A 26,624-nucleotide genomic window follows, 5' to 3' on the forward strand; every position below is an offset into this window, starting at 1 on the left:
GTCTAACGTGAATAGTTGTGGTCCTAACACTGACCCCTGTGGAACTCTACTAGTTAACAGATACCATCCTGAAAAAAAGACCCTTTAACCCCACTCATTGCTTTCTGCCAGCCAGCAAATCCTCTATCCATGCCAGTAACTTGCCCCTAACATTGTGAGCTCTCATCTAATGAACTTAAAAGACCCAACTGCAGACAACAAGCAAAACAAATGTTGTTTACAAAATACCTTGCAAGGATTGTAACAAACACTACATTGGACAAACAGGCAGAAAATTAGCCACCACGATAAATGAACATCAACTAGCCACAAAAAGACATGACCCACTATCACTAGTATCCTTACATACACATGAGGAAGGACACCACTTCGACTAGGACAATACATCCATCCTGGGACAAGCCAAGCAGAAACACTCACGAGAACTCCTAGAAGCATGGCATTCCAACCGGAACTCTATCAACAAACACATCGACTTGGACCCCATTTAACACACGCTGAGAAAAACAGCAGGAAATGACATCACCAACCCAAGTAAACCTAAACACAAATAGAAAGCAGGTCATAACACCAGTACTTCACTGGAGGCTCACTGATGATGTTACCTAATATGGTGACGAAACATCTGAAAATGAACCTTCTAGCTCAGCAAGCAAACTTAAATCCATACTGACTATTTATATAGAACTTTATAGAGTATTTGAGACAGAATGCATAAGAGGAAGTGAATTTTCATTAGTAATACTTTTGGTAGAGGGCATATCACAGAAGAGTGAAGATATAAAACTAGTTCAAAATGGAACCACTTCCACTGGACTTAGCAATTTATTCTTCATTATTACATCCTATGCTTAATTCAGCCAACATTATCCAAACAAGGACTTGAAACTGGAAAATTTGCCTTCTCTGTTCCATGAGTTTCCTTTCAGTGGTTCCTGTCATCTTCGCTGGTGCTGATCCATGAATTTGAAGTCTGCTGCACACCATGGGTAGATAGAGTCATAAGGAATTCTCCACAGTGCATGCAACTAGTGTCATATAAGTGGAAGCTGGGAATGTTGGGACAACCAACGCAAAGGGATGGGATCAGAGTTTGAATCTGCTAACTGGCGGAAGACACCTGCTTGAACTAGGAGTGGGAAGAATGTCAGTGTGAATTGGCAAAAGGTAGAATGCCAAAAAATTGGATGAGAATGCTATTGCAGAAGATTAGTGGCGGTAAAATACCTACTGTTGCTTTCAAATTTTCAGAAAATGTTGGAGAATAACTGCAATTTGTCTCACGATCTTTTTGCAATTTCCCAGTGCCCTGGCCATTGTGTGCACTTCAAATGAGTCAGTGTCTAATGTGGGAGGATGTTCATGTTGCAGAATCCATTCTGGTTGGATTGAGGGGCAATTGCCTGATTTCTATAATACTGAAAGACCATAAAAAAAAAACTGTGCACAGTTTTAAACTTTTATTTTCTGGTTAGAGTATGTGCCCTGTTGGTTAGAAAGGTGTATTCAGGCTAGTGAAAGGAAATGTCACTACTAACCAATGTAAAGCAAACTGACAGCAGCCATTACATAGAGAGCACAAATGTCACACCACTCACTATTATAAAGCTGAATTCAATATGTATCCCTGACAGCTGCCTCAACTTTACTGACACCACAAGACAAAGGAGGGAAAAATATCACCTCAAGAAATACAAAAGCCTCTTAGAGGTACATTTTACCACTCCGATTATTAATGGGTGCAGCAATACAAATGCTGTCATTAACAGGACAACTCATTTGCTCTGGCCACGTGCAGGCTAGTGTTCCCAGCTTCCTATATTGGCTAATAGTGACATTTTCAGAGGCAATAGTTTGTTTGTTTGATATTGTTATGTTATCAATGCACGATGAGGGAAAATACAAAATTGCGGACTACAGTTTAAAATGCTGATCCTTTATCCTTGTTTTAAAGCAACTCAACGACTATAGTTACTCTGCATCCAAGACCTTCATATATTTTCCTCTCTGGAACAATACATGTTGCGATCATTAAAATCAGAACAGTTTAAAGTATGGAATTAAAAGAAACGTCGTATGGAAGTCTGACCCGAAACATCAATATTCTAGCCTGTCAACCTAATCTATACAGATGACTGGAAACTAGAATTCAAGTAGAAAAAATCCACACATTCTATAGCCAGCAGAGATGGCCTGAGAAAACTTCAATATAACCTATCCCACCAATGTAGCTGGAAACAAACAGCTATGAAATGTGTTGACTCTTAACACCTCAGCTTTTGTGGAGTAGTTTTATCCTGCATTACAGTAAGCATTGAAATGGAAAGGCTGTTGCAGTTCTCAAGGGGTTAAACTACTCACTGTAGTTTAATTGTTTGAGAACTGAAACAGCACTTCATCCATGCCGGGAAATGCAGACAACTTGTCAGTATCGCTTCCTAACTTCTGATAACTTCCTTTTCATAGTGTGGAAGAGATTGGCTCAAGTGAGTGGGCAACTTCATGTCATCTACAAATACAATTAAGCAACTGAATTATTTCTACGCAACCTGAAGAGTTCACTCTGCTGAATAATTAATCCTCAAAGTGATGGCTCAATCCCAGATTACACTGAAGCAGCTAGAAGAGACTGTCAGTAACAAACTTTCAACTTTGCAAAGTATGAAAGAGAATTCAAAAACACAGACAGATATGGTATAGTTGAAAAAATAAGAACAGTTATATTGGGAATATTGGGACAACCAACGCAAAGGGATGGGATCAGAGTTTGAATCTGCTAACTGGCGGAAGACACCTGCTTGAACTAGGAGTGGGAAGAATGTCAGTGTGAGACACAACATTATGATGCCAAAGGAACAATCCAAGTAACATCACTCGTGTTTCCAAATCAAACCAAGAAAAATCCTCACTAACAACATTGTGGATATACCCACAACACAAACTGCAACAATTCATGAAGCTGGCTTACCAACACTCTCGAAAGAGCAGTCTGGAATAGGCAATAAATGCTGGCCGAGTCAATGACACTCATCGCACAAGTGGATTAAAAAAAAAGTGAGTTAACGAATAGAAACCAATGCAAGATCTTTTGTCCTCCCCTACCAAAAATGTACCCCCTCCCACTGCTATGCATGTGCCTCGTCTGTGCCATTGCTAGATTTTTTTCAACATCATTAGTTTTCTATTTCATAGAGTGATTACTATAGCGAGATGTTTTCAACTGGATTCAGCATTATTAGGCACCATTAGCTCATCTTCATACCTCTTCCAATAACTAAGCCACATTTATCAGCGGGTATTGTATATGTTATCTCCTGCATGCCACCTGGAGGTCCCATATTCCAGTCACTACGACCCCTACCCCGTCCTCTTCCAGGACCGCCAAATCCAGACTGACCATCTCTTTCCTGAAAGAAGGAATACATATTAAACAATGGAGAGCAGATATACAAATAGATTTTGTTACAATTGATACTACGGTTTTAATTAATTATCAAATCACACTGAACAGAAGCAGATAAATCGAGTCTTTGAGGCATACAATTAGCTTGATGATTCAGGAGATGTCGGATATTGAGAGCCCCTGCCCCCAGTTCAGTAGTTGTACTTCCAAAAAGAGCATTCAGTGAACTACGTAAATACACTCCATCTAATGGAATGAAATCAGTATTGCAATGCCTGTCAGTTAACTTTATGGATCCAACAGATTAGTCACAATATTTTATAGTTGCTTTTACTTCAAAATTTATACAGTAGTTTACTGTAGCAATTCAAACTGAAATGGTCCAAGTTAAATGGGAAATGTTTCCAATTTTTCTGCTTTAAGTACTTACTTTGCATCTGCAGTCAGGATATTTTAAGATACCCTGGTTAACTCTCATAGCATTACAAATCCAAAGTCTAGACCAAGTATCAGGATCAGTACTTGAGAAGGAAATAAGCTTTCTGACAGAATTAAAGCCCCATTTTAAACCCAAGATTCTACCTTTCATTGAATTCAATACTTTGACTTGATGCTGGTTTAATTGTTAAACTACAGGCAATTTTGAATAATTGAGTAAGAAAAGAGACTTCTCAAAAATCTCTTCAAAGACCCATAAACACTAAATCTCAATCGCATATTGCAAAACTTCCCTAATAACAGCTGTAGTAGCAAATAGAGTATGAAGTCTATTGAATTAGTTTGTCAATGCCTTTGTGCCTAGGATACAAAGCATAGATGTCTAGGATACACTGGGCGAAGTGCCCATGGAATCCTATGTGCCAGCACCTTCAGAGAGGAAGAAACCTAAGTGAGGAAGGAATGGAGACAAAAACTGATGCAAAATTAAATAAAATGTATAATGAATAAGAATAAAGAAATCAATGGATTTGAGAAACAACAAATGAAATAAGTAAACATTCTATTTTGGACATAATCATGCATGTACAAAATAGGTTTGAAATTGCATTGGTTGGGTCATGCTTCAATTCATTCACCCAGACACAAAATTAAAACATTTCATGAACAAATGCAACTAAGCAGCTTAATAAAACAGAATTGCTTCTTTGCCCTCCATGATCAAGTATTCATTGATGTATTTGAGTGGCAAACTGGTGTCATATTAATATAGCTGATATGGTCCTGTCACCATAAATAAGAATCCTTAAAACAATGTCCTGCCCTCCAGCTCTAAGTAACTCAATTCAAAATTACTGAAAGTGTTTTTTAAAAAAAGACTACTGAACCATTTAACAAAATAAAGAACTTCATGTGCTGGAATTCTGAAAAAAAATTGCTGGAGAAACTCAGGTATGGCAGCATTTGTGGGGAGAAAACAGTTATTGTTGGGTCCTGAAGAGTCACTAGATTCAAAATGCTAACTCTGTTGCATCTTCACTATGCTGCCAGACCTGCTGACCATTTAATAATTTGATTAATGCACATTAGTCAATTTCTTAATTAATTAAATATTTTCCGAGATGAAAATGTATCCCATGCACCCCAGCAAATTAGCCCAATTTGAAGGAGTCTTGCTGAAGCAGCACAATGTCTTTAACTTGAGGGCCATGTAAATTACAGCTCAAGTGAACTGAATTGTGAACATGAGGATAAATGATTTTGTACTTTGAAAATTTCCATATCTTTTATGTTGGTTTGTTCCACTTAGATCATGTAAAAGAAAATTAAAGGAAGTGAAAACTGTACATCAGTGTAACTTTCTTTGCTGAATAAGAGCATTTAAGCACTTAGTTCCTCACCTGCGCAGTATGAATAAGTTCATTAATCATATGAGAAGCATGTTGACACCTATCTGGAGGTCCCATCACCTGAGCAATTCTGTCTGTCATTATACCATCATCTGGAAGGAGAAAAAGGTTGCTAAGTGACACACATTTTGTAAGGACTGTCCTTTTACTTTTGTGTTTCTAAAAACTATGGATGAAATGCAAAAGAAATATTTTAAAACCCAATGAGGGAAGGGGTGGCTATATGGTTGAATGTAAGTAATCAGACAGCAATGCCAAACATCATGTAAACAACTGTATGAACAGACAAGAATTGAAATGGAGTCGCAGATAATTTGGAACTAAGGGGTGTACAGATACAGCTCCGGTTGGCAACAAGGCAGTGGTTGGTCTACATGTGGCAGTTGGAGTTTAATTTGGATAAATGCAAGGTATTGCATTTTGGTAAAATAAACAAGGGTAGGATTTATACAACTAACTAGGGTCCTGGGTAGTGTTGGAGAATAGAGAGACCTAGGGGCTTGGACGCATAACTCTGAAATTTGCTTCACAGGTGGACGGGGGTGATTATGAAGGCTATTAGCATGCTTGCCTTCATTGCTCAGATCTTTGAGTTTAGGGGTTGGGATATCATGTTGCAATTGCACAGGGCATTGGTGAGACCTCTTCTGGAGTACTTTGTGTAGTCCTGGTCTCCCTGTTATAGGAAGGATATTATCAACTTGGAGAGGGTTCAGGAAAGATTTACTAGGATGTAACCAAACATGGAGGGTTTGAGTTATAAAAATAGGCTGGGACTTTTTTCACTGGAATGTAGGAGGTTGAGGGGAAACCTTACAGAGGTTATAAAATAATGAGGGGCATAGATAAGGTGAATAGCAAAGGTCTTTCCCTAAGGTGGAGGAGTTCAAAACAAGGAGGCATTTTTTTTTAAGGTGAGAGAAGAAAGATTTAAAAAGGACATGTGAGGGCAATTTTTTTTTAGAAACAATGTTTCATACGAGGAATGAATTGGCAGAGAAAGTGGTGGATGCAGGCACAGTGCAATGTTTAAGACATTTACGTAAGTACTTTAAAAGGAACCATTTGGAGGGTTAAGGGCAAAACACAGGTAGGTGAACTAGTTTAGTTTGGGAACATGGTCGGTGTGAACTAGTTGGGACCAAAGGGTGTGTTTCCATGGTGGATGGTGAGTTGTTCAGCATGAGTGAGAGAGGACAATCAGAGGGGGAAAGAGCAAACAGAGGAACACAGGGGTGAGGATAGATGCCAGGTGAGGGAGAAGAGGGGATAGGGCAGAGCTGGGGTGGGTTACAGCAGAGGAAGCGGAGTGTGTTTGTTTTTAATTTATTTTCTAATCAACCTGCTCAACGAGGTTATTTCATACCTGTGGAACAGGTGGGACTTGAATCCAGGCCTCCTGGCTCAGAAATATGGATACTACTACTGCACCATACTAATTTCTCAAATCATCCTGTACAAAGATGTTATTGCACAGCTCTGGAACAAGTGGGTCTTGAACCTGGGTCTCTTGGTCCAGGGCTTGGGACACCAACATTGCACCACAACAGCAGTCATAGCAATCTTTTTCAGCTGTGAATTTTAACTGTTAAGTCAGACTGAACTTACGATTTAATTATTTGAATTGATAAGCATCATCTTAGCATAGGAAGAGCTAGACAGTAAAGTTGGAATTATGTGACTGCTACATCTGAATAATCTTATACTTTTGATAGTCCCAATATTTGCACTATGGGCAAAGGCACTACCCAGAGTAGCATTCATTACATTAAAAAAAAATCTATACAGAATTAGCTTATTTCCATGGAAGCAGTGAGTGCAACACTACAATGGCTTTCAACCCATCAGTTATTGGAGCAGATGAGTCAAAAAAGAAAATTAAGCCAGGAAGTACTACTGCTTAGGTTGAATATACTGAATCTCACTTAGCAGTGATGCTCAAGAATTAGAGTTTGTCAAGTTAGTCTCTAAAGGATGATCTGAATGATTTACTGAAAACTCCGAATGTCCCCTGAACCTCACACTAAGATGAATCACAGAGATATGTTGAAATATTGGGAGAGAGTACTGGAGGAAAACAAGTGACACCAAATGTCACCAAACTGGATTGGTCAGTCTTGTTTGTCAGTGTGGTGAATTAGACAAGCCTTCAACAGTTGTAGCGTGGGGCAACATGAACATTGTAAACTTAATGAAGCAACAAGGCCATTAAAAAAAAAACATTTTAAACAATATTAGACAAGATGATGTCCCCGATGACTGGACAGTCTAGAACCAGGAGTCACCCAGCTTAAGGATTTGGGCTAAGTCAGTGAGGACTAACATGAGGAGAAATTCTCTGGCATAAAAAGTGACTGAGGACAAGACACTGAAAATTTTCAAAGAGTGAAGATGTAGCTCTGAAAGTTAAAGGGATTAAAGGGGGAGAAACCAAGAACAGGGTATTGAGCTTGACGATTAGCCATGATCATAATGATTGGCGGAACCAGCTCAAAGTCTATTTCTATCTCCTATTTTCTATGTCAATACGATCTTTATTTACATTACTTCGTATTATAACTTGTCCAGTTTGAATACCCTAAATCCTGTTTTTGGTTTCCAATTGGAAAACTATTCAGCTATTTGGGTTAACATTGATGCAAATCAAGGTGATGTTTTTACTCAATTGCAGAGTAAAATGTTTGCACATTGAATATACTTGATAATTTTGATGGCTTTAATATATTTCAGCAGGACTTCAGTCACTAACAAGGCATCCCTGGACTGACAGACCCAGGTTCAAGTCCCATATATTCCAGAGGTGTGCAATCACATCTCTGAACAGGTTGATTAGAAAAATAGGTTAAATAAAAATACTTAAATGGATAGCTAACTCAACCTTAGAAATCTAAATTAGTGAAAACTACTGCAACTGCACTAAAAAAGCTACTTCAACACAAACACAACCAATTATCAGTGCTCTGAAACAAATTAGTCATTAAGGAGCAATTAAGTGTTTGCTATGCTAGATGTCCATCCACTGCATGGTTGAAAAGAACATCACAGTCTTGAAAATCAAAATATTAAAACTGGAAATGTCTATCATTTGTAATTGAAAGTAATTGGAAGTTCTGTTTTGCTGTTGAAGTCAGACAGGATTATATTGGAAGATCCTCAAATTACATTTTAAGGTCATCGTTTCAATCATACATCTCAGTCTTCTCGGCATCAAAGCCTGTCAATTTGTTTTTAACCCAACTCATGCATCTACTGAACGCAAATGGACTTCGCTGAACTAAATTGCCTGATTAGATTCAATTAACCCATGCAATACTCTAATCTGACAATAAACAATAGGTGCAAGAGTAGGCCATTCTGCCCTTCAAGCCTGCACCACCATTCAATACGATCATGACTGATCATCCTTAATCAGTATCTTGTTCCTGCCTTATCTCCATAACCCTTGATTCCACTATCCTTGAGAGCTCTATTCAATTCTTTATTAAATGAATCCAGAGACTGGACCTCCACTGCATCTGGGAAGTTTTTGATTAAGAATTTTATAGTCAGAGACCATTCAGCTGGGATTTACCTGAAAAACATTTTTAATTAACAGCAGTAAGGTGAAGGATTGATAATCAGTGGTGGCAGAATCATTCGCCAAATATCACTTGAGTGATCATTTTATTTTGCTGATATAATTACATCTATCTACAAGCACTTGTCTCCAAACTGGGCAAGCACAAAGATTATGGACACAAGTGCAAGAATGCTTAAGGTTGTGGCAGCTAAAGAAAATTGAGGAACTGTCATGCTCTTTAAAGAAATGCCCAATGAAAGACGCAGGTCATTTAATAAACAAAGGTTGGACTAAAATCCAAACAGAATGGGCCTCTTTTGTAAAACAGCTTTCTCATATACCAAGCAATTGTCTCCTTACCTGGTTTAAACTGAATTCTAACACCAGCGTCATTTTGAATCTTTTTTATCATTTCACCATTTCTTCCTATTACAATACCAACAGCAAACCTAGGTACAGCAACCTTGGTTAGGGGTGGAGGGATAGAAAGAGAGAAGAGAAAAGTTTAGCTTACAAATATTTAGTACAATACACCAAAAACCTACATCTTGCAATTACCAGAACCACTGTTCCAAAAGAAAAAGGCTTCTCATAACTGTTCATTAACAGTTCAATGCATCAGCCTATTTCTTTGTAGAACCTCTCTCAATTAACCAAACATACCAAAGCTACTGAATAAGAGCTTAACATTAATAGTTTGTAGGAATATATCTATCAGACAGCTTATATTTTTTCCGCTTCCATTCTTAAGGAATGGGTTACAGAGCCATGAACTCGTACAGAAGGTAATTCTCCCCGCCCCCGATCACCTATGACAATAATGAGTGTCGCCATTGCTCAATACCAGAGCATACTGAACAAATATGATTCTGTCCTTACCTGATATTCAGTTCAAGCACTGGATAATCGTGATCAGAAGCTGGCACTATTAATTTTCCAATCATGATTATAAAATGCTATTAATGCTTTGATTGACAACAGATTGGCTCAGAGACCATGGATTTTCCTAGTCTGAAGAGTTTGGTTATACTGAATACTCCCAGGAATCATTCAAGAGTTAACAAGCCTGGGCTGTTAAGGTGGTCAAAATATCGTGCAAATTTCTCAAATGAAAATACCTCCAATAGTTAAATTGAGATACTAAATCTCAATTAAATGGATTAATTGAGATATGAAAGAACACCAGCTGTTTACAAATACATTTAAATCCATGTTGATGGGGATAATCAGACAGCACAGCCTAAATGTATTCCAGAAATTCAAAGAACAAAGAAAATAAAGAAAATTACAGTATAGGAAGAGGCCATTCAGCCCTCTAAGCCTACACCAATCCAGATGCCTGCCACCTATTTTCCAATGTTGTGTATTCCTCTGCTCCCTCTCATTCACGTATCTCTCTAGATACATCCTAAATGATGCTATCGTGCCCCCTCCCCACCACCTCAGCTGGTAACGCGTTCCAGGCACCTATCACCCTCTGCGTAAAGAACTTTCCACACATTTCCCCTAAACTTTTCCCCTCTCACCTTGAATTCGTGACTCCTAGTAATAGAGTCCCCCACTCTGGGGAAAAAGCTTGTTATCCCGCCTGTCTATACCCTTCATGATTTTGTAGACCTCAAATCAGGTTCCCCCTCAACTTCTGTCTTTCTAATAAAAATAATCCTAATCTACTCAAAGTCTCTTCAAAGCTAGTGTCCTCCATACCAGACAACATCCTGGTGAACCTCCTCTGCACCCTCTCCAAAGCATCCACATCCTTCTGGTAATGTGGCAAATCAGAACTGTACGCAGTATTCCAAATGTGGCCAAACTAAAATCCTAATCAACAGTAACATGACCTGCTAACTCTTATACTCAATACCCTGCCCGATAAAGGAAAGCATGTCATATGCCTTTTTGACCACTCTATCTACATGCATTGCCACCTTTAGTGTACAATGGGCCTGAACACCCAGATCTCTCTGCACATCAATTTTCCTTAGGGCTTTTCCATTTACCATATAGTTCACCCTTGAATTGGATCTTCCAAAATGCTTCATCTCGCATTTGTCTAGATTGAACTCCATCTACCATTTCTCTGCCCAACTCTTCAATCTATCTATTGTCTGTTGCATTTTCTGACAGTCTGCTTCACTGTCTGCTACTCCACCGATCTTAAGTGTCATCAGACCACCTATACCTTCCTCCACATCATTTAAATATATCACAAACAACAGTGGTCCCAGCACAGATCCCTGTGGAACACCCCTGGTCACAGTTCTCCATTTTGAGGAACTCCCTTCCATTACTTCTGTCTCCTGTTGCTCAGCCAGTTCTCTATCCATCAAGCTAGTACACCCTGGATCCCGTGCGACTTCACTTTCTCCATCAGTCTACCATGTGGAACCTTATAAAATGCATTGCTGAGGTCCATGTATATGACATCAACAGCCCTTCCCTAATCAATCAACTTTGTCACTTTCTCAAAGAATTCTATTTAGTCGGTAAGACATGATATTCCCTGCACAAAACCATACTGTGTATCACTAATAAGCCCACTTTATTCCAAATGTAAATGGATCTTATTTACTGGCATGCCAACAGTTAAAAGTAGTCCTTTAATAACTAATGAATACACACAGGGTGCTCCTTGTGTGTGATACAAGGAAACTGCAACAAATAAATCTACCCAAAAATCATTTGAAAACACAGACTGATTTTTTTCAACACAAAAAAGGAATCGAGTACTTACATCTATACTATTTCCTCCAATTCTGGAACCATATTCATTCCGCCTGAAATCACCTTGATCTTTATCTCTGATTATTTCCATGACCATCTCTTTCGCTTGCTGGGGGTAGGGAGGAAAAGGCAGAGAGAGGAGAAACTAAGTTACCATTTTTGGTCAATAATGTTATGAGCAGCATGTATGCAAAAACAAAATCAATGAGTTAACACTAATTGCTACTTTCAACAACGTACCATGATTTGCATCAAAAATAAAATTCATAGACAGCATTAAACAGAATTACAAAGCCACAAACAGCACGAGAGCTCTCATCTGCATTGTCCATGTTGGAAAGTCACAAATCAGGAGGCTGTTTTGGGGCTTTTGTTATTTGTTATTTTCGACAGAATAAATGAATTATGGAGTTGAGAGATCTTTGAAATTTGATGATACAAAATGACCATAATATGGTTAAACTGCAAGTCAGATTATGACAAACACAGAAGCAACAGGAGGTTTGGTGGAGATTGGGTGGCAGAAACATGTTTTAATGCCTTGACTGCCAGAGCAAAGTACTTTCACCAAGTGTGTGGGTGATTCAGTGGGTCATGCCTTTCGATGGCTAGTTGGTGTTAGTGTATCCTGATGGCCAGTTTTTGTCTGTTTAACTGACATAGTGTTTGTTACACTCCTTGCATGGTATTTTGTAGATAACATGTGTTTTGCTGGTTGTTGGTAACAAACACTACATCGGACAGACAGGCAGAAAACTAGCCACCAGGGTACACTAACACCAACTAGCCAAAAAAGACATGACCCACTATTACTAGCATCCTTACATACACACAAAGGAGGACACCACTGACTGAACCAACCCATCCACCCTAGGACATGCTAAACAGAGACATGCACAGGAATTCCTAGAGGCCTGGCATTCAAACCGGAACCAAATCAATAAACACATCAATTTAGACCCCATTTATCAACCTCTGAGCCAGAAATGATATCACCCACCTTAACAGACCAAGACAATAAACAGAAAGTAAGACGGAACATCAGTGCTTCATCTGGCGGCTCACTGATGATGTTACCTAGCATAATGACGAAACATCTGAAAACAAACCTGTCAACTCAGCGAGCAAATTTACAACCCAAACCTGAACTACACATCTTAAAAATGTGCAACCTATGGTTATAAGTACCCAACTCCCTATTACTTTCGGCAACTTTATAATTCATATTTAGCAATGTTGAAGAACATACCCAAACAGAATGGCTTTTAAGCTGTACAACTGTTATTTTTCTGCCTTTACCAATAGCTTTCTCTGGGCTTCTCCACTCTTTAGGCTTCTCTTATCAGGAACTGTCTCCCTGAATTAAACTGTTTTCAATGGTCTTACATTATGCTCGACAAATTCTTCCAGTGACTTTGTTTTTAACGGAAGCCTTTATGCCTGGGTGCAGTGCATTCAATACTCAAAAAAAATGCAGAGCTAATTGCAGCCCCATCCAAGCTGGGGACTGATCTCATTATTGACAGAACTTTAGGTTTTTTCCCAAAAATGGATGATATCTTCCAAATATCTGCAGTGAGTTGTTAGCAGGGACACTCCATGCTAGCACAGACAATGTATAAATCAGCAGATCTGCCTAAATTTCATGCAGTAATAGATTAAATAGTTTCTTTCACACAACCCACTGACAAGAGTTTGCTGTTACCATATTAACTTACATTCACATTTGCACACATCACTAAATTCATTAGTATCAGTGAGAAATTTTGCCACTGGTCCAAGTTCAAATCTTTAAGTACTTTTTTCATTATCGCATCCACAATAATACTATGTATTGTTGACTCACTAGATCTGATTGTCAAGTCGACAAGGGAGAAGTGAAAATGCCTTCCACCAAATACCAACTCCATTAAAGACATTAATAAAGTGTTATGTCCTATTAAAGGACTACTTTGTGTAAATTGCAAAAGCATAGACTTTCCAAATCCAATAGCTTTGTTGTTTTCCATATCCAGATTCACCTGTGCTTTCATTAATGGTCTACTAACAACACTTTCACTGGATACAACTAATTTTTATCTAATAAAATAATTCACTCTGTCTATTTTACAATGGATTTTAATGTGTTGTCTTTCCAAATCTGAAACTGATTGAACTCTCAAATTTCTCAATAGGCAGTCTATTCCCCAAACTGTAACCATGCATTACTATTTATTACCTCACAACTGATCAATTCTACCACCAACACATTCATCACTAGCTTGAAATTTATGACCAATACAACATCTTCTCTTTGATCCATATCTCCATCAGAATCTTCAGGTTCACATTCAGCTCAAATACTATTATGATGCTCGGGATAGTCCATAGAACAATGGCATTTTGACTGTGACCTGAAACATTAATTAACATTGAGTATTTCTGGATATCATTTTTATTGTAAACCACAAGTACTCTTCACTTCTCAAACTTGTCAAAAGCATTTTTCTTGTCATTTTTTTTTTACAGATTTCTTTTTCTTATTATTGCCCACACCCTGTATCCAACTGGTCTTACCAGGCCATTGACATTGTCCCTTTTTTTTTTTGTCCGATTTCCCATTTGCACTACAAATGCTGCTGGAAAGGAATTCTTCCCAGGGATTTTTTTTAAAAATTCCTCTGACATCTTTTCTAGCGTTTACGTGCAAATATATTCCTTGACAAACCTAGAAATCTGTAAAAAAACTCATTATTTTAGTACAATATAAAACCTAAAGGCCAGATTGGAGAAATTCAAAATGGATCTACCAGTCAATATATAAACAAATGTGCTGAATTCCATTATGTTCTCCTCCATGGAACTATCTTCACACTTTCTGACTTTGTCAAACTTTGACCATGCTTCATAAGCAATCAGCAGAATCAACTTTTTGATGAATTTTATCCATGCAAGTTAATAATTTGTCCGAACTTCATTCTGCGTTCAAACCATCAGTCTCCAATTCTGTATACAAACATCGCTAAGCCTGCTTTTTGTAGATATTTTCTGAACAACCTATTCAGAAATGTTATTACACACCACTGGAGCAGATGGAACTTGAACCCAGGTCTCCTGGCTCAGAGGTAGGGACACCACCACTGCACCACAACAGCATTTGTATAGTTGCACCAAAGGCAAGTATCGTCTTCAGTAAAGTAACATGTGCCTACATGATTACTTCATTCTTCCACTCATAAGATTCACATTAAGAAAACAAAAGTGGGCAAACAAACTCATACTTTAGATTTTGATCCAGTCATTGCTCATTTTCTAATTACTGTTCTGTTCGAGTGAAAATTAAATGTTATTCTTTGACTTATAAAGAGCCATTTATTCTTTGCTACCAATAATAAATTTTAGCAACTGAAGGCTAGTTAGACAGAATCCAAGCACATATTTCCTAGTCAATTTTATTCCAATTCAACAAAACTCCAGTGCAGTTTACCTATTAAACATATACTATAACACATAATAGATACACAAAAACAGCCAGTCAGATTCTCACCCAGTTAACACCTTTAATTAATACACAACCACCAACTGTCCCCTAGTTCAATTTGGCCTCAGGCAATTTGACAAATTACTTGAAGATAACCCCTGGAATTAATTGAATGAATCTTTGCTGAATGTCTCCAAACTAGGTATATTTTTCCTTTGATATGGAGATCAAAACTATGTAATATTCCACGTATGAGCTCTCAGATTTTTAGCTTGTGGAGATTCGCTCATCTCAACCAGTCACGGCATAAACCTGAAATTGCATTATTCCCCAGAACCCTGTCACAGAATTTTGTAGTTTCTCATTTCATCAAATACAAAGCAAACATTGACATGGTGAAATGGCAAGTTAAAAATGACAGTGGTTGTCAATGAAAACAAAGTCAGTGCATCCCTGAATATGCACACACAGGGACTTTAATATTACATTAGGCAAATGCAACTTTAATGACAAATTAGAAGGAAATCATGCAATATTCAGCACTTTGATTACTTCAATGAAGGCTATTGAAGTCAACTCACCTGTACTTTATAAGGATCTCCTGTAATCCTCAGTGGTTTGTCAGCACCTGTGGGGAGTGGTCCATCCTGAATCATTATCATTTTTACACCAGTTCTCTCCTGAAAGAGGCAAAAAAAAAAGGATCACACCACCACACAGACACACATATTCCAGCGGTTAAGCCAAACGTTAACACTTATTTAGCCCAGTCACCTGGTTAACTCTAGCCAGGGGTGTATCTATCTTTGCCTTTATGGTTACCAGCCTTTTGATACTCAACAGAACAAATCTACCCACATTCAAGGATAAATTTGTTAAAAGTTTATGGAAAGTATTTAACAAATTGGGTAAAGTTTAGTTAAATAAATACTTTCACTAAAGCAAAGGCTACCTCATTCTAGATCACTTGCATTCTCAGACTCATGCTCAAGAAGAGCATTGAGGTGCCCAGCATCTTGAGCTGGGTCGCCACTATTGTGTTGCCATTTCTGTGCTGTAAAAATATGACGTTATCCGGTCAGTGGTCCTCCCATTCCCTGACTAGAAGGTTCCCAACAGCCAAGGTACCTAAGATACAATGTTGTACTTTTAGGCTTGCAAGTTCTTCCAAATGGACTTAACTTTTCACTTCACCAGATACCTTTGGCTATTTGTTTCAAAACTATGTTTGAATGAACCATAAAGTGAAGGGCAAAGCTTACTTTTACTATCACCCTGGAATTTTTCCTAACTATCACAAGTTTTGTTTGCATCTATCCAAAGAATCGAGAATTTAATGGAAACAGTGTTCCTTCTTTCTCCAAGGTGAAGACACTATTACAAAGAATGGTGCAGACTGAACAGTATTAATTAAACTGGAAATCTGTAACAGTCTCAAGCCTCGGAAACGTATTGAGCAATCCTGACAGAGTATCTTCAGGTACTTACAGCTGTGCAGAGTGAGCAAGTGAACCCGTTTTACATGGGTCATTCAAATCGTTTTCCCAAAAATATAGTCACTATTGGTGATAAACAATGTGGCTCAGTTGGAAGCACTCAGACCTTAAAGCTAGGAGATGATGTTCCAGGACATAAGCACAAAAAACAAAGCTGATACTTCAGTCTTGCTTTGAGGGTGTGCTAGTCTGTCAAAGGAGTCATCTTTACAGCGAGATGTGGCCTCCTCGGCCAATGTTGAAGATTCATGGCCACATTTCAAACAGGAGCAAGTGATTTCTCCCTTGTGTCCTTAACACCACAAAATCAAATTATGTCATTGTCATCACATTGCTGCCTGTGGGAGTTTGCTGTGCGCAAATTACCTAGCACAGTGCATTATAACACTGACCACACTTCAAAAAGCAAGTCATTGACTAAACACTACAAGAAATAGACATGAAAGATGCTATATAAATGCAAGTCTTTCTTCATTTCTTTACAGAAGAATCTTTCAGTAGCCACAGGCGGTTCTTTTCCTTTTTCCTCTCTATTAGCTCAAAAACAAATGAGTAAAAAGATAGTCAAACTCTTTTACAAATTCGATTCTTGGTCTGTTGAAAGTTATTCAAACACTATAGAACAGTGAGGGCTGATTTATGTGAAATGATACTTTCATAGGACATTATATGATGTGTCAACAAACTATCTGCCTTATTTTGCCACAACTGAGTTTTCCACTGTTGTTGGAGTATGTGTGGTAATTTCTAGAAGCTGTAGGGCCACAAACAGAAGGTACTGGACTAAACATAATCAGAAAACAAAGCAACAACTGAGACTGGAGGTTCATAAGGAACTGTTAATAGCCATTAGCCCATTTATAGATGAACCCAAAATTTAAAAGCAAACAAGGTCTGTTTGTATTTGAGACTTGATATACGTGTAAACAAATGAATAAAAATTAAAACAAATTTGCAAATTGCTTTACAGACTCTTAATTTCTTTTGATGTTGTTGTTATGATGGTTAACACAGCAATCAATGTGTGCATAGCAAAACCTGAGAAGCAGTCTAATAATTTAGCTATGGTTGAGAGTCAAATGTTGCCAACTTCAAGAGAACTTTCTTATTCTTTAAGCAATACTATCTCAACATTAGCTTGGATCAACATCTCAAGCAAAAGACTGCACTCTTCAACAATTAAACACTTCTTAGACATTTCAGAAAAGAGTGAACTGTCAAAATGCATGAGTCTGTCCTAATGATCCAAACAGAGGAAAAGAAGTTACATCAATGAACTGCTCGGTCAAAGAAATTTTCAAATTTTGACATAATACATTTATATTAATTGAAAATGTTCGATAAAAGACACAAGGCAAGCTGTCAAAGGCTTCTTACCTGCAGTTGTTTAATGGTTTCCCCTCCTTTGCCAATGACAAGCCCAACTTTGCTGGCCGGGATTTGGATTTCCTGTATAGCGCTATTGGAACTATCAATATCATTGTGAAAGCCAGGTCCATTCCGACACCGATCCACAATCTGCCCTAGGAGTCTTTTTGCTTCTCTGATTGATAAAACAGAAGTCGTGGTGATTAGCCAAGTCAGTCTTAAAAGTACACAACTATGCAATTCAATAAAGTTTACATGACTGAATTAACTAGATTACATTCAACAAAATGCCTCACAGGAATGTCACATACTAGACTGATGTAACGTTTTGCTATGACCATTTAGTTCAGTTAGCTGGCTTAGGATTTCCTTTGGTCAAAATATTAAAAGGCTTGTTTATTATTTAGCTTTCAGAAAAGAAATTAATCTACTTCAGGAAAATCATTCTATGAGCTTCATATCCCTTGTTTGAGGTTTTAATACATCAACACTCTAATGCATTGCAGCCCAGGACATAAATTTACAGGGTTTGTGAAGGTTTGTAGCTCAGGTTGAGGTTTAGGGTGTAGGTTTGCTCGCTGAGCTGTAGATTTAATATCCAGACGTTTCATCACCTGGCCAGGTAACATCATCAGTGGCGACCTCCAAGTGAAGCAAAGCTGTTGTCTCCTGCTTTCTATTTATATGTTTGTCCTGGATGGGGTTCCTGGGGTTTGTGGTGATGTCATTTACTGTTCGTTTTCCGAGGGGTTGATAGATGGTATCGAGATCTGTGTTTGTTTATGATGTTGTGATTGGAGTGCCAGACCTCTAGGAATTCACTGGCATGGCTTTGTCCCAGGATAGATGTGCTGTCCCAGTTGAAATGGTGGGTTTTTTTCCATCCGTGTGTAGGGCTACGAGGGAGAGAGGGTTGTCTTTTTGTGGCTAGCTGGTGTTCTTGTATCGTGGTGGCTAACTTTCTTCCTGTTTGTTCTACATAGTGTTTGTGGCAGTCCTTGCATGGAATTTTGTAGATGACGTTGGTTTTGTCTATGGGTTGTATTGGGTCTTTTAAGTTTGTTAGATTTTGTTTGAGTGCTACTAGGATTCCGAGGGGTCTTAGTAGTCTGGCTGTCATTTCTGAAACTTTTTTGATGTATGGTAAGGTGGTTAGGGTTTCTGGTTGTGTTTGGTCTGCTTGTTGTGGTTTGTTCTTGAGGAATCTGCGGACTGTATTTTTTTTGAGTATCCGTTCTTCTTGAATACGTTGTATAGGTGGTTCTCCTCTGTTTTCCGAAGTTCGTCTGCACAGCAGTGTGAGGTGGCTCGTTGGAATAGTGTTCTGATACAGCTTCGTTTGTGTGTGTTGGGATGATTGCTGGTGTAGTCAAGTACTTGGTCAGTCTTTGTCGGTTTTCTGTATACACAGGTTTGTAGTTCTCAGTTGTCCTTTCTTTCGACTGTGACGTCCAGGAGTGCGAGTTTGTTGTCGGTTTCTTCCTCCTTGGTGAACTTTATGCCTGTGAGGGTGTTGTTGATGAGGTTAAATGTCTCTTCTATCTTGTTTCGTTGTGTTATGACAAAGGTGTTATCTACGTAGCGGACCCAGATTGTTGGTTTGATGGTTGGTAGGGCTGTTTGTTCTAGTCTTTGCATTACCGCTTCTGCTATGAATCCTGATAGCGGAGATCCCATGGGTGTGCCGTTGGTTTGTTTGTAGATTATGTTGTTGAAGGTGAAGTGGGTGGTGAGGCACAGGTCCACTAGCTTCATGATGTTTTTGTGACGTTTGTGACACACACAAACGAAGCTGTTCCAACGAGCCACCTCACACTGCTGTGCAGACGAACTTCGGAAAACAGAGGAGAACCACCTATACAACATATTCAAGAAGAACGGATACTCAAAAAAATACAGTCCGCAGATTCCTCAAGAACAAACCACAACAAGCAGACCAAACACAGCCAGAAACCCTAACCACCTTACCATACATCAAAAAAGTTTCAAAAATGACAGCCAGACTACTAAGACCCCTCGGAATCCTAGTAGCACACAAACCCACCAACACACTCAAACAAAAACTAAAAAACGTAAAAGACCCAGTACAACCCATGGACAAAACTAACGTCATGTACAAAATTCCATGCAAGGACTGCCACAAAGACTATGTAGCACAAACAGGAAGAAAGTTAGCCACCAGGATACACGAACACCAGCTAGCCACAAAAAGACACAACCCTCTCTCCCTCGTAGCCCTACACACGGATAAAAAAACACATTTTGACTGGGACAACACATCTATCCTGGGACAGGCTAAGCAAAGACATGCCAGTGAATTCCTAGAGGCCTGGCACTCCAATCACAACATCATAAACAAACACACAGATCTAGATACCATCTATCAACCCCTCAGAAAATGAACAGGAAATGACATCACCACAAACCCCAGGAACCCCATCCAGGACAAACATATAAATAGAAAGCAGGAGACAACAGCTTTGCTTCACTTGGAGGTCGCCACTGATGATGTTACCTAGCCAGGTAATGAAACGTCTGGATATCAAACCTACAGTTCAGCGAGCAAACCTAAACCCCATAAATTTACAGCTCAAATCCCTCAATTCTATCAAGCTGAGGCTGGTGCAGTATTATATTTCAAAAAGAAAGGGAAGGAACGAGAGCAGAACACAATTCTTGTGCATCGCTTCACAATGACTCAAATGCTTCAGAGGATGGCAAGTGCAAAGCAGCGAATAGTGCTTAGAAACATTAAGACAGTGATTTCCAAACTTCTTCCCACTGCGGCCTTTTATGGCCAAAGTATATAAACCCCGTCAAAGTATATTAAAATAGCCTAGACACTAACATTTTTTTTCTTTTAAATGTAAATGTAAGATGCGATGTTCCAGATGAAATTCAATTGGTCAAACTACTACTCGAAGCAAAACACATTTTATTCATACACTATAGTTACAATACAACAAAAAGAAAGAAATTGGAATAACAAATTCTACTGGAAAACTGAACAAAATAATAGATTATTTAACTACTAAAAAGCAATTGTTCCAATACAGTAACATCCCATAAAAACACCCTTGGCAAAGGCAAATTCAATAAAATATGATTGTCTCACATGCAATTCTAGCGGCAGGAGGAGAACCCCACCTTTCAGCTGTAACAGAGGAGAAAAAGCTTGCACATCCAGTTTCAAGACCCCAGCAGCAACTGCTACTGAGAATCTAAAACTAAAAATCCTAGTTCTGTGGAAACTTGACCCCACTCATTCAGGCTGCTTCTATTGTTCCAACTTTAAAACAACACCCAAGCCCTCACAAGCTGTTTATTTTATTGGCTTAAAGAGACTGCTCAAACTTCCTTCGTTGAAAAAAAAACCAGGTCAAAATACACCTCTTAAAGGCATAGTATCACCACAGACCACATTTTGAGGCTTAAGAACCAAGCACAAAAGTTTGGAGGCTGAGAGAGCAGGGAATTGTTGAAGTGAGTGTAACACTGCAGTGTACAACTCAGAGTTCCAAAGTGGCCATTGCTGCCTCGTGGCTTGTGACCCCCAAATTTTCAGCTTATGACCTCACTTATGATCCCAACACCCACTTTGTGAACAAAGATTGCAAGTTATAGAGAAGTATGCCATTGCTTTTGTACTAGAAATCGCATCATGGTCATATTAGTGTGGTAAAAGACATGTCAATACTAGAGTTTTAGAACTAGAAAAGGCTTCCAACAAACCCAATAAGATAACTGTAAAATATACAGCAAGTCATATCACTGTTCAAGGCTTGTTCACCTTATTTCATAGTCAGCAGTAGCAATTATGCAAATCATACCAGAGCCAAAGTTTCCAATATTTAAGATAGCCTAGTGCAGAGGTCATTAGAGGCATAACATATGATTGGTCAGATTGTGGAATCAAACTGCAGAGCATGCAAGACTTGGTAATACAACTGTCAGGCAACTTTATCCCTTTTGTTTATATTTGGTTAATCATCACTCAAATGAAGCGAGCTATGCACAGTCATGCGAGTAAGTAGATACAACAGTTGTCCAATTGATTTTGCCCATTTCAAACCTCACTAAACCAACACCAATCATTCTAATAGAGAAGTTTAGCAATTCTAGTTTAAAATGAAATTTGAGCTTCCGCTTTTGATACTGGGCACAATAAATGCTCAGAATGAAAATAATGTAACTGCAGAAGTAATACTCCAACGGTTTTGAGTAATCAAACATGTAAATTTGGTCATGGATCACATCAAAACCAATAAATTAATTTAGGAATACAATTTAAGGGCTTGCTTATTCTTAGGCCAAGGTAACACAGCTTTTTCCCTCAATCTACTAGGTTGCAAGTTTGAGGGTATCAAGGTATAGTAATAGGTTCATATTGACATCAAAGTGATATTGATAGGGGAGAAGAGGGTGATAGTTAGGGAAAGAACATGCGTGGGAGGGATACTAGATACAAAGACACACCAGGATGCATGAAAATTCAATTGTGCACTAGATTGTACAATATTGCAGTATGTCAAACATACATTCATAATGGAAGACAGACAATACTTACTCTATGCTCTCTGGTGAACCTGTCAACGTGCAGGACCGTTCTGGGAGACCTCCACTATCTTACAAGGGAGCAAAAAGGAAAGTTAGTCTCAAAGCATTACTATTGAAGGTGTTAAGGCATATTTGTCTTGCCAAACAGGACTAACATTGCACACCAGCCTACATCAGCAAGGCAATAATGGTAAAAGGACTACATCACAATACTGAAACAAAAATACATTTTAGAAGAAATCTGTAAAAGTCTTAAAATGTAAAATTTTTCAAAAGCAGAAACTGAAGATAATCTAATCTAAAATCAATAGTTAAGTACTTACCAGGTGCAATCTGAATTTTGCAGCCAGATTCCATCTGTATTCGAGATATCTGTTCTCCTCCCCTGCCAATTACTGAAGACAGCAATTGTAAAAATGTCAATAGAAGGACAGGAATATTAACTATCTTAAAGTGAAAGCAGTCTTGTTCAAGCTACTTTAACTGGATTTGAACGTGACTTGATTAAAGATGATCATGGTTATGCTTTCATTGGATCACTCATCTGTGAGAATCTACAAAGTTATCTCCATTTCATGCACACAATATTTAAACTAACATCTCGCAGTAATATGGAGGATGTAAGCTGACATTCTAGAAAGGACCATTATTCAAACAACACTGTAGTAAAGCTCAGAGTTTCACTAATTTCTGGCTAGGGCACTAAAAAAAACAGCCCACCAAGAGGAGAGGGTGACAAACAGGTCCTGCTCCATGGGTAATCACTTCCTGCTATGAGGTGATGTGGAAGTGTTAGTTGGCACACACATGACTAGAGGAGGAAACAGTGGCAGAAATCAGGGGAAAATAATAAACCAACATCTAATTGGTCTTTGGAAACAGGTGAAATTCAAATTTTGCCTGGTCTTCAACCCTTTTATCCTCAAACATAAATCTTCAGTAACAGCAATGGAGTTAAGTGAAGCACTATAATTAGATACGTGCATATGGATTCCATTCAATGTTGTACTATAGTTTATGCAGGCTAAATAGGCATGCTGTCAAACCAAATCACTTCCTGTAAAATTTATGAAAAGTGAATGATCTTGTAGATTTATTCAAATGGTTTTGTAATGCAGTTGAAAGTTTTACCCCTTAATCTTAGCAGGTAATCTATTGTCAGGCTTTTACATGTGAAAAGTCAACCAAAGGTGAGATAGACCGCTATCAGATGTACATTTCTATTCTGGACCAAGGGATCAATCGTGATAGTTTCTAGAAGGTATGAAGTTAGTTGCAGTGGTGTTCAAAAGATATGGGGGTTCAAATGCATAGATTTTTAAAATGCCATAAACAGATGTAGAAAATAATTAAAGCTAATGGAATGCTTGCCTTTATGTCGACAGGACTGGAATACAAGGTTGCAGAAGTTATGCCACAGTTATACAAAATCCTGGTCACACTCCACTTGGGAGTACTGAGGGCATTCTGGATTAGTGGTGCTGGAAGAGCACAGCAGTTCAGGCAGCATCCAAGTAGCTTCGAAATCGACGTTTCGGGCAAAAGCCCTTCATCAGGAATAAAGGCAGTGAGCCTGAAGCGTGGAGAGATAAGCTAGAGGAGGGTGGGGGTGGGCAGAAAGTAGCATAGAGTACAATGGGTGAGTGGGGGAGGGGATGAACGTGATAGGTCAAGGAGGAGAGGGTGGAGTGGATAGGTGGAGAAGAAGATAGGCAGGTAGGACAAGTCCGGGCAAGTCATGGAGACAGTTACTGAGCTGGAAGTTTAGAACTAGGGTGAGGTGGGGGAAGGGGAAATGAGGAAACTGTTGAAGTCTACATTGATGCCCTGGGGTTGAAGTGTTCCGAGGCGGAAGATGAGGCGCTCTTCCTCCAGGCGTCATGGGTACCAAGGATATATTGGCCGTCGAGGGAGTACAACTTAGTTTTACCAGAATTATACCTGGACTTCAGGAGCTAAGTTATGAGGAACAATTACACAAACTGCTTTCTCAAAAGACATGACCCACTATCACATACAGACAAAGGAGGACACCACTTTGACTGGGACATCACACACATCCTAGGACAGGCGAAACAAAGACATGCACGAGAATTCTTAGAGGCATGGAACTCCATCAATAAACACATCGATTTAGACCCTATCTACCTTCCCTTAAAAATAAAACTGGAAATGACATCACCCACCTTAAGAAACCAAGACCTATAAACAAACTGTAGGACATACCACCAGCGCTTCACCAGAGACTCTCACTGATGTTACCTAGTCATGGTGACAAAACATCTGAAAATAAACTTCAAGCTCAGCAAGCTAACTTACATGCTTGCTCTCTCTAGAATTTGGAAGGTAAAAGGGGTGATCTGATCAAAGTCTTCAAGATATTAACAAGAAAAGACAGGTTGGATAAAGATAAAACTACTTGTACTAGTTGGAGATTCTAGAACTAGGGGGCATTATCTAAAAATTAGTGCCAGACTGCTCAGGAGAGCTATTGAGAAGCATTTCAACAACCAATGGGTGGTAGATGTTCAGAACTCTCTTCCACAAACAGTAGTGGATGTTGGGTCAGTTGCTAATTTAAATCTGAGCGCTAATTTTTTGTTAAGCAAAGGTGTTAAGGGATATGGGCCACAGGAAGGTATATATGCAATACAGTAACAGACAGTCATGATCTCAGTGAATGGCAGCACAGGCTCATGGGGCTGAATAGTCTACTCCTATAACATCACAAAGACAGATTATTCCATTAAACAATGATTGACCTGAAATATTAACTTTCTCTATCCAAAAATGCTACCAGACCTGTGAAGTATTTCGAACATCTGTTTTCAATTTCAGATTTCCAGCATTTTGCCTTAATTTCTTTAGACAGGGCAACCAGAGTCAGCAATGGATTAATGCCCACAAATATTCAAAAGCTGCTGTATTGAACTCAGAACTTATCCAATTACTTTTTTTTAAAATGAAGCTCATAACCACCAAATTGAAGTTCTGTACTTCTCCCAGTTTGTACAGAAACTTGTACATGATTATGCATATTTCAGCCCAGTCATGGTCTGACCAGCTGAAGAAATCAAAGAGCATGAGGTTAAGCAGAGGACGAGGCCATTCAGCTTATGTCATGTCTGTGCTGGTGTTCTAAAGGAACGATTCACATAAGGCCATCCTCTACCTTTTCCCCATGGCCCTGCAATTTTATCATTTACAAATAATGATCAAATTCCATTTTGATATTCTCAACTGAGCTTGCCTCCACCACTCACAAACAGTGCATTCCAGGTCCTGGTCACTCGCTGTATAAAAAGCCACCATTGCTTCTTTCGCCAATTACTTTAGTTGTCCACCCTCTGGTTCTTGACCCTTCCACTCATGGAAAGAGTTTTCTCTTTCTGCCTTCTGACCAAATCCTCCTTAATTCTGAATACTTGTATTCAGGCCCAACTTCCTCGATCTTTTTGTCTAACTGGAGTTTATCATCCTAGAACCAGGCTGTGAATCTATTTTACAACCTCGCAAACATCTTCACATCCTTCCTGAAATATAGTGCTCAGAACTAGATGCAGTACTCCAGTGGAGGCCAATCACTGACTTTTACAGGGTTCATTTAACTACCTTGCTCTTGTATTCTGGGTTCCTACTGCTAAAGCCCAGAATGTCATACACACTTAAATGCTCACTGTACCTGTCCAGCCAACTTCAACAAAACATTCACATTTTTGCCGAGGTCCTTCCCTGCTCCTGTGCCCTTTATCTTATGCTTTCTCTCCATGGTCTGCCTATCAAAATGAGTTACCTTGCACTTGTCTACATAAAATTTCACTAGTCACTTGCTCACCCATTCCACCAACCTGACTAAGTCCTTTGAAAATTTGATACTATTCTGCTCATGTTCCACAATTAGTTCTAAGTTTCATATCACCTGTCAATTTTGAAATTGTGTCCTGAACATCAATGTTTAGGGCATTAATATATATCAGAAAAACCAAACTTCGAATACTGATTCTTGGGGAATTCTGAGAGAAACCTCCATCCAAGCCAAAATACAAAGGTTCAACATTACTCACTGCCTAACACCTAGCCTGTTTTGTATGGGTGGTGCGATTGCCCATTTTAATCCATGAGTTCTATCTTTGCTCACAAATATGTTTTGCAGCACTTTAATAAATTCTCATTTTGATTCTGAAAGTATAAGTTTAAAACTATCTCTGTT

The 26,624-nt window shown here is 38.8% G+C and overlaps 1 protein-coding gene across 5 annotated transcripts in view; it reads right to left on the reverse strand.

Moving 5' to 3' along the window:
* fubp3 (far upstream element (FUSE) binding protein 3) overlaps positions 1 to 26,624 on the reverse strand; it is a 108,077-nt gene that overhangs the window by 36,358 nt on the left and 45,095 nt on the right. For all 5 annotated transcript variants that reach the window (XM_072565732.1, XM_072565735.1, XM_072565733.1 and 2 more), the window contains exons 5-12: positions 22,738 to 22,809; positions 22,425 to 22,482; positions 17,867 to 18,032; positions 15,575 to 15,673; positions 11,544 to 11,642; positions 9,170 to 9,272; positions 5,242 to 5,342; positions 3,263 to 3,407 (exon numbers count right to left, since the gene is read on the reverse strand). In XM_072565732.1, the coding sequence (XP_072421833.1) occupies positions 3,263 to 3,407; positions 5,242 to 5,342; positions 9,170 to 9,272; positions 11,544 to 11,642; positions 15,575 to 15,673; positions 17,867 to 18,032; positions 22,425 to 22,482; positions 22,738 to 22,809 (843 nt within the window). The remainder of the gene's footprint in view (positions 1 to 3,262; positions 3,408 to 5,241; positions 5,343 to 9,169; positions 9,273 to 11,543; positions 11,643 to 15,574; positions 15,674 to 17,866; positions 18,033 to 22,424; positions 22,483 to 22,737; positions 22,810 to 26,624) is intronic.

The sequence above is a fragment of the Chiloscyllium punctatum genome, chromosome 49 (assembly GCF_047496795.1).
Source record: "Chiloscyllium punctatum isolate Juve2018m chromosome 49, sChiPun1.3, whole genome shotgun sequence".
Classification (NCBI taxonomy): domain Eukaryota; kingdom Metazoa; phylum Chordata; class Chondrichthyes; order Orectolobiformes; family Hemiscylliidae; genus Chiloscyllium; species Chiloscyllium punctatum.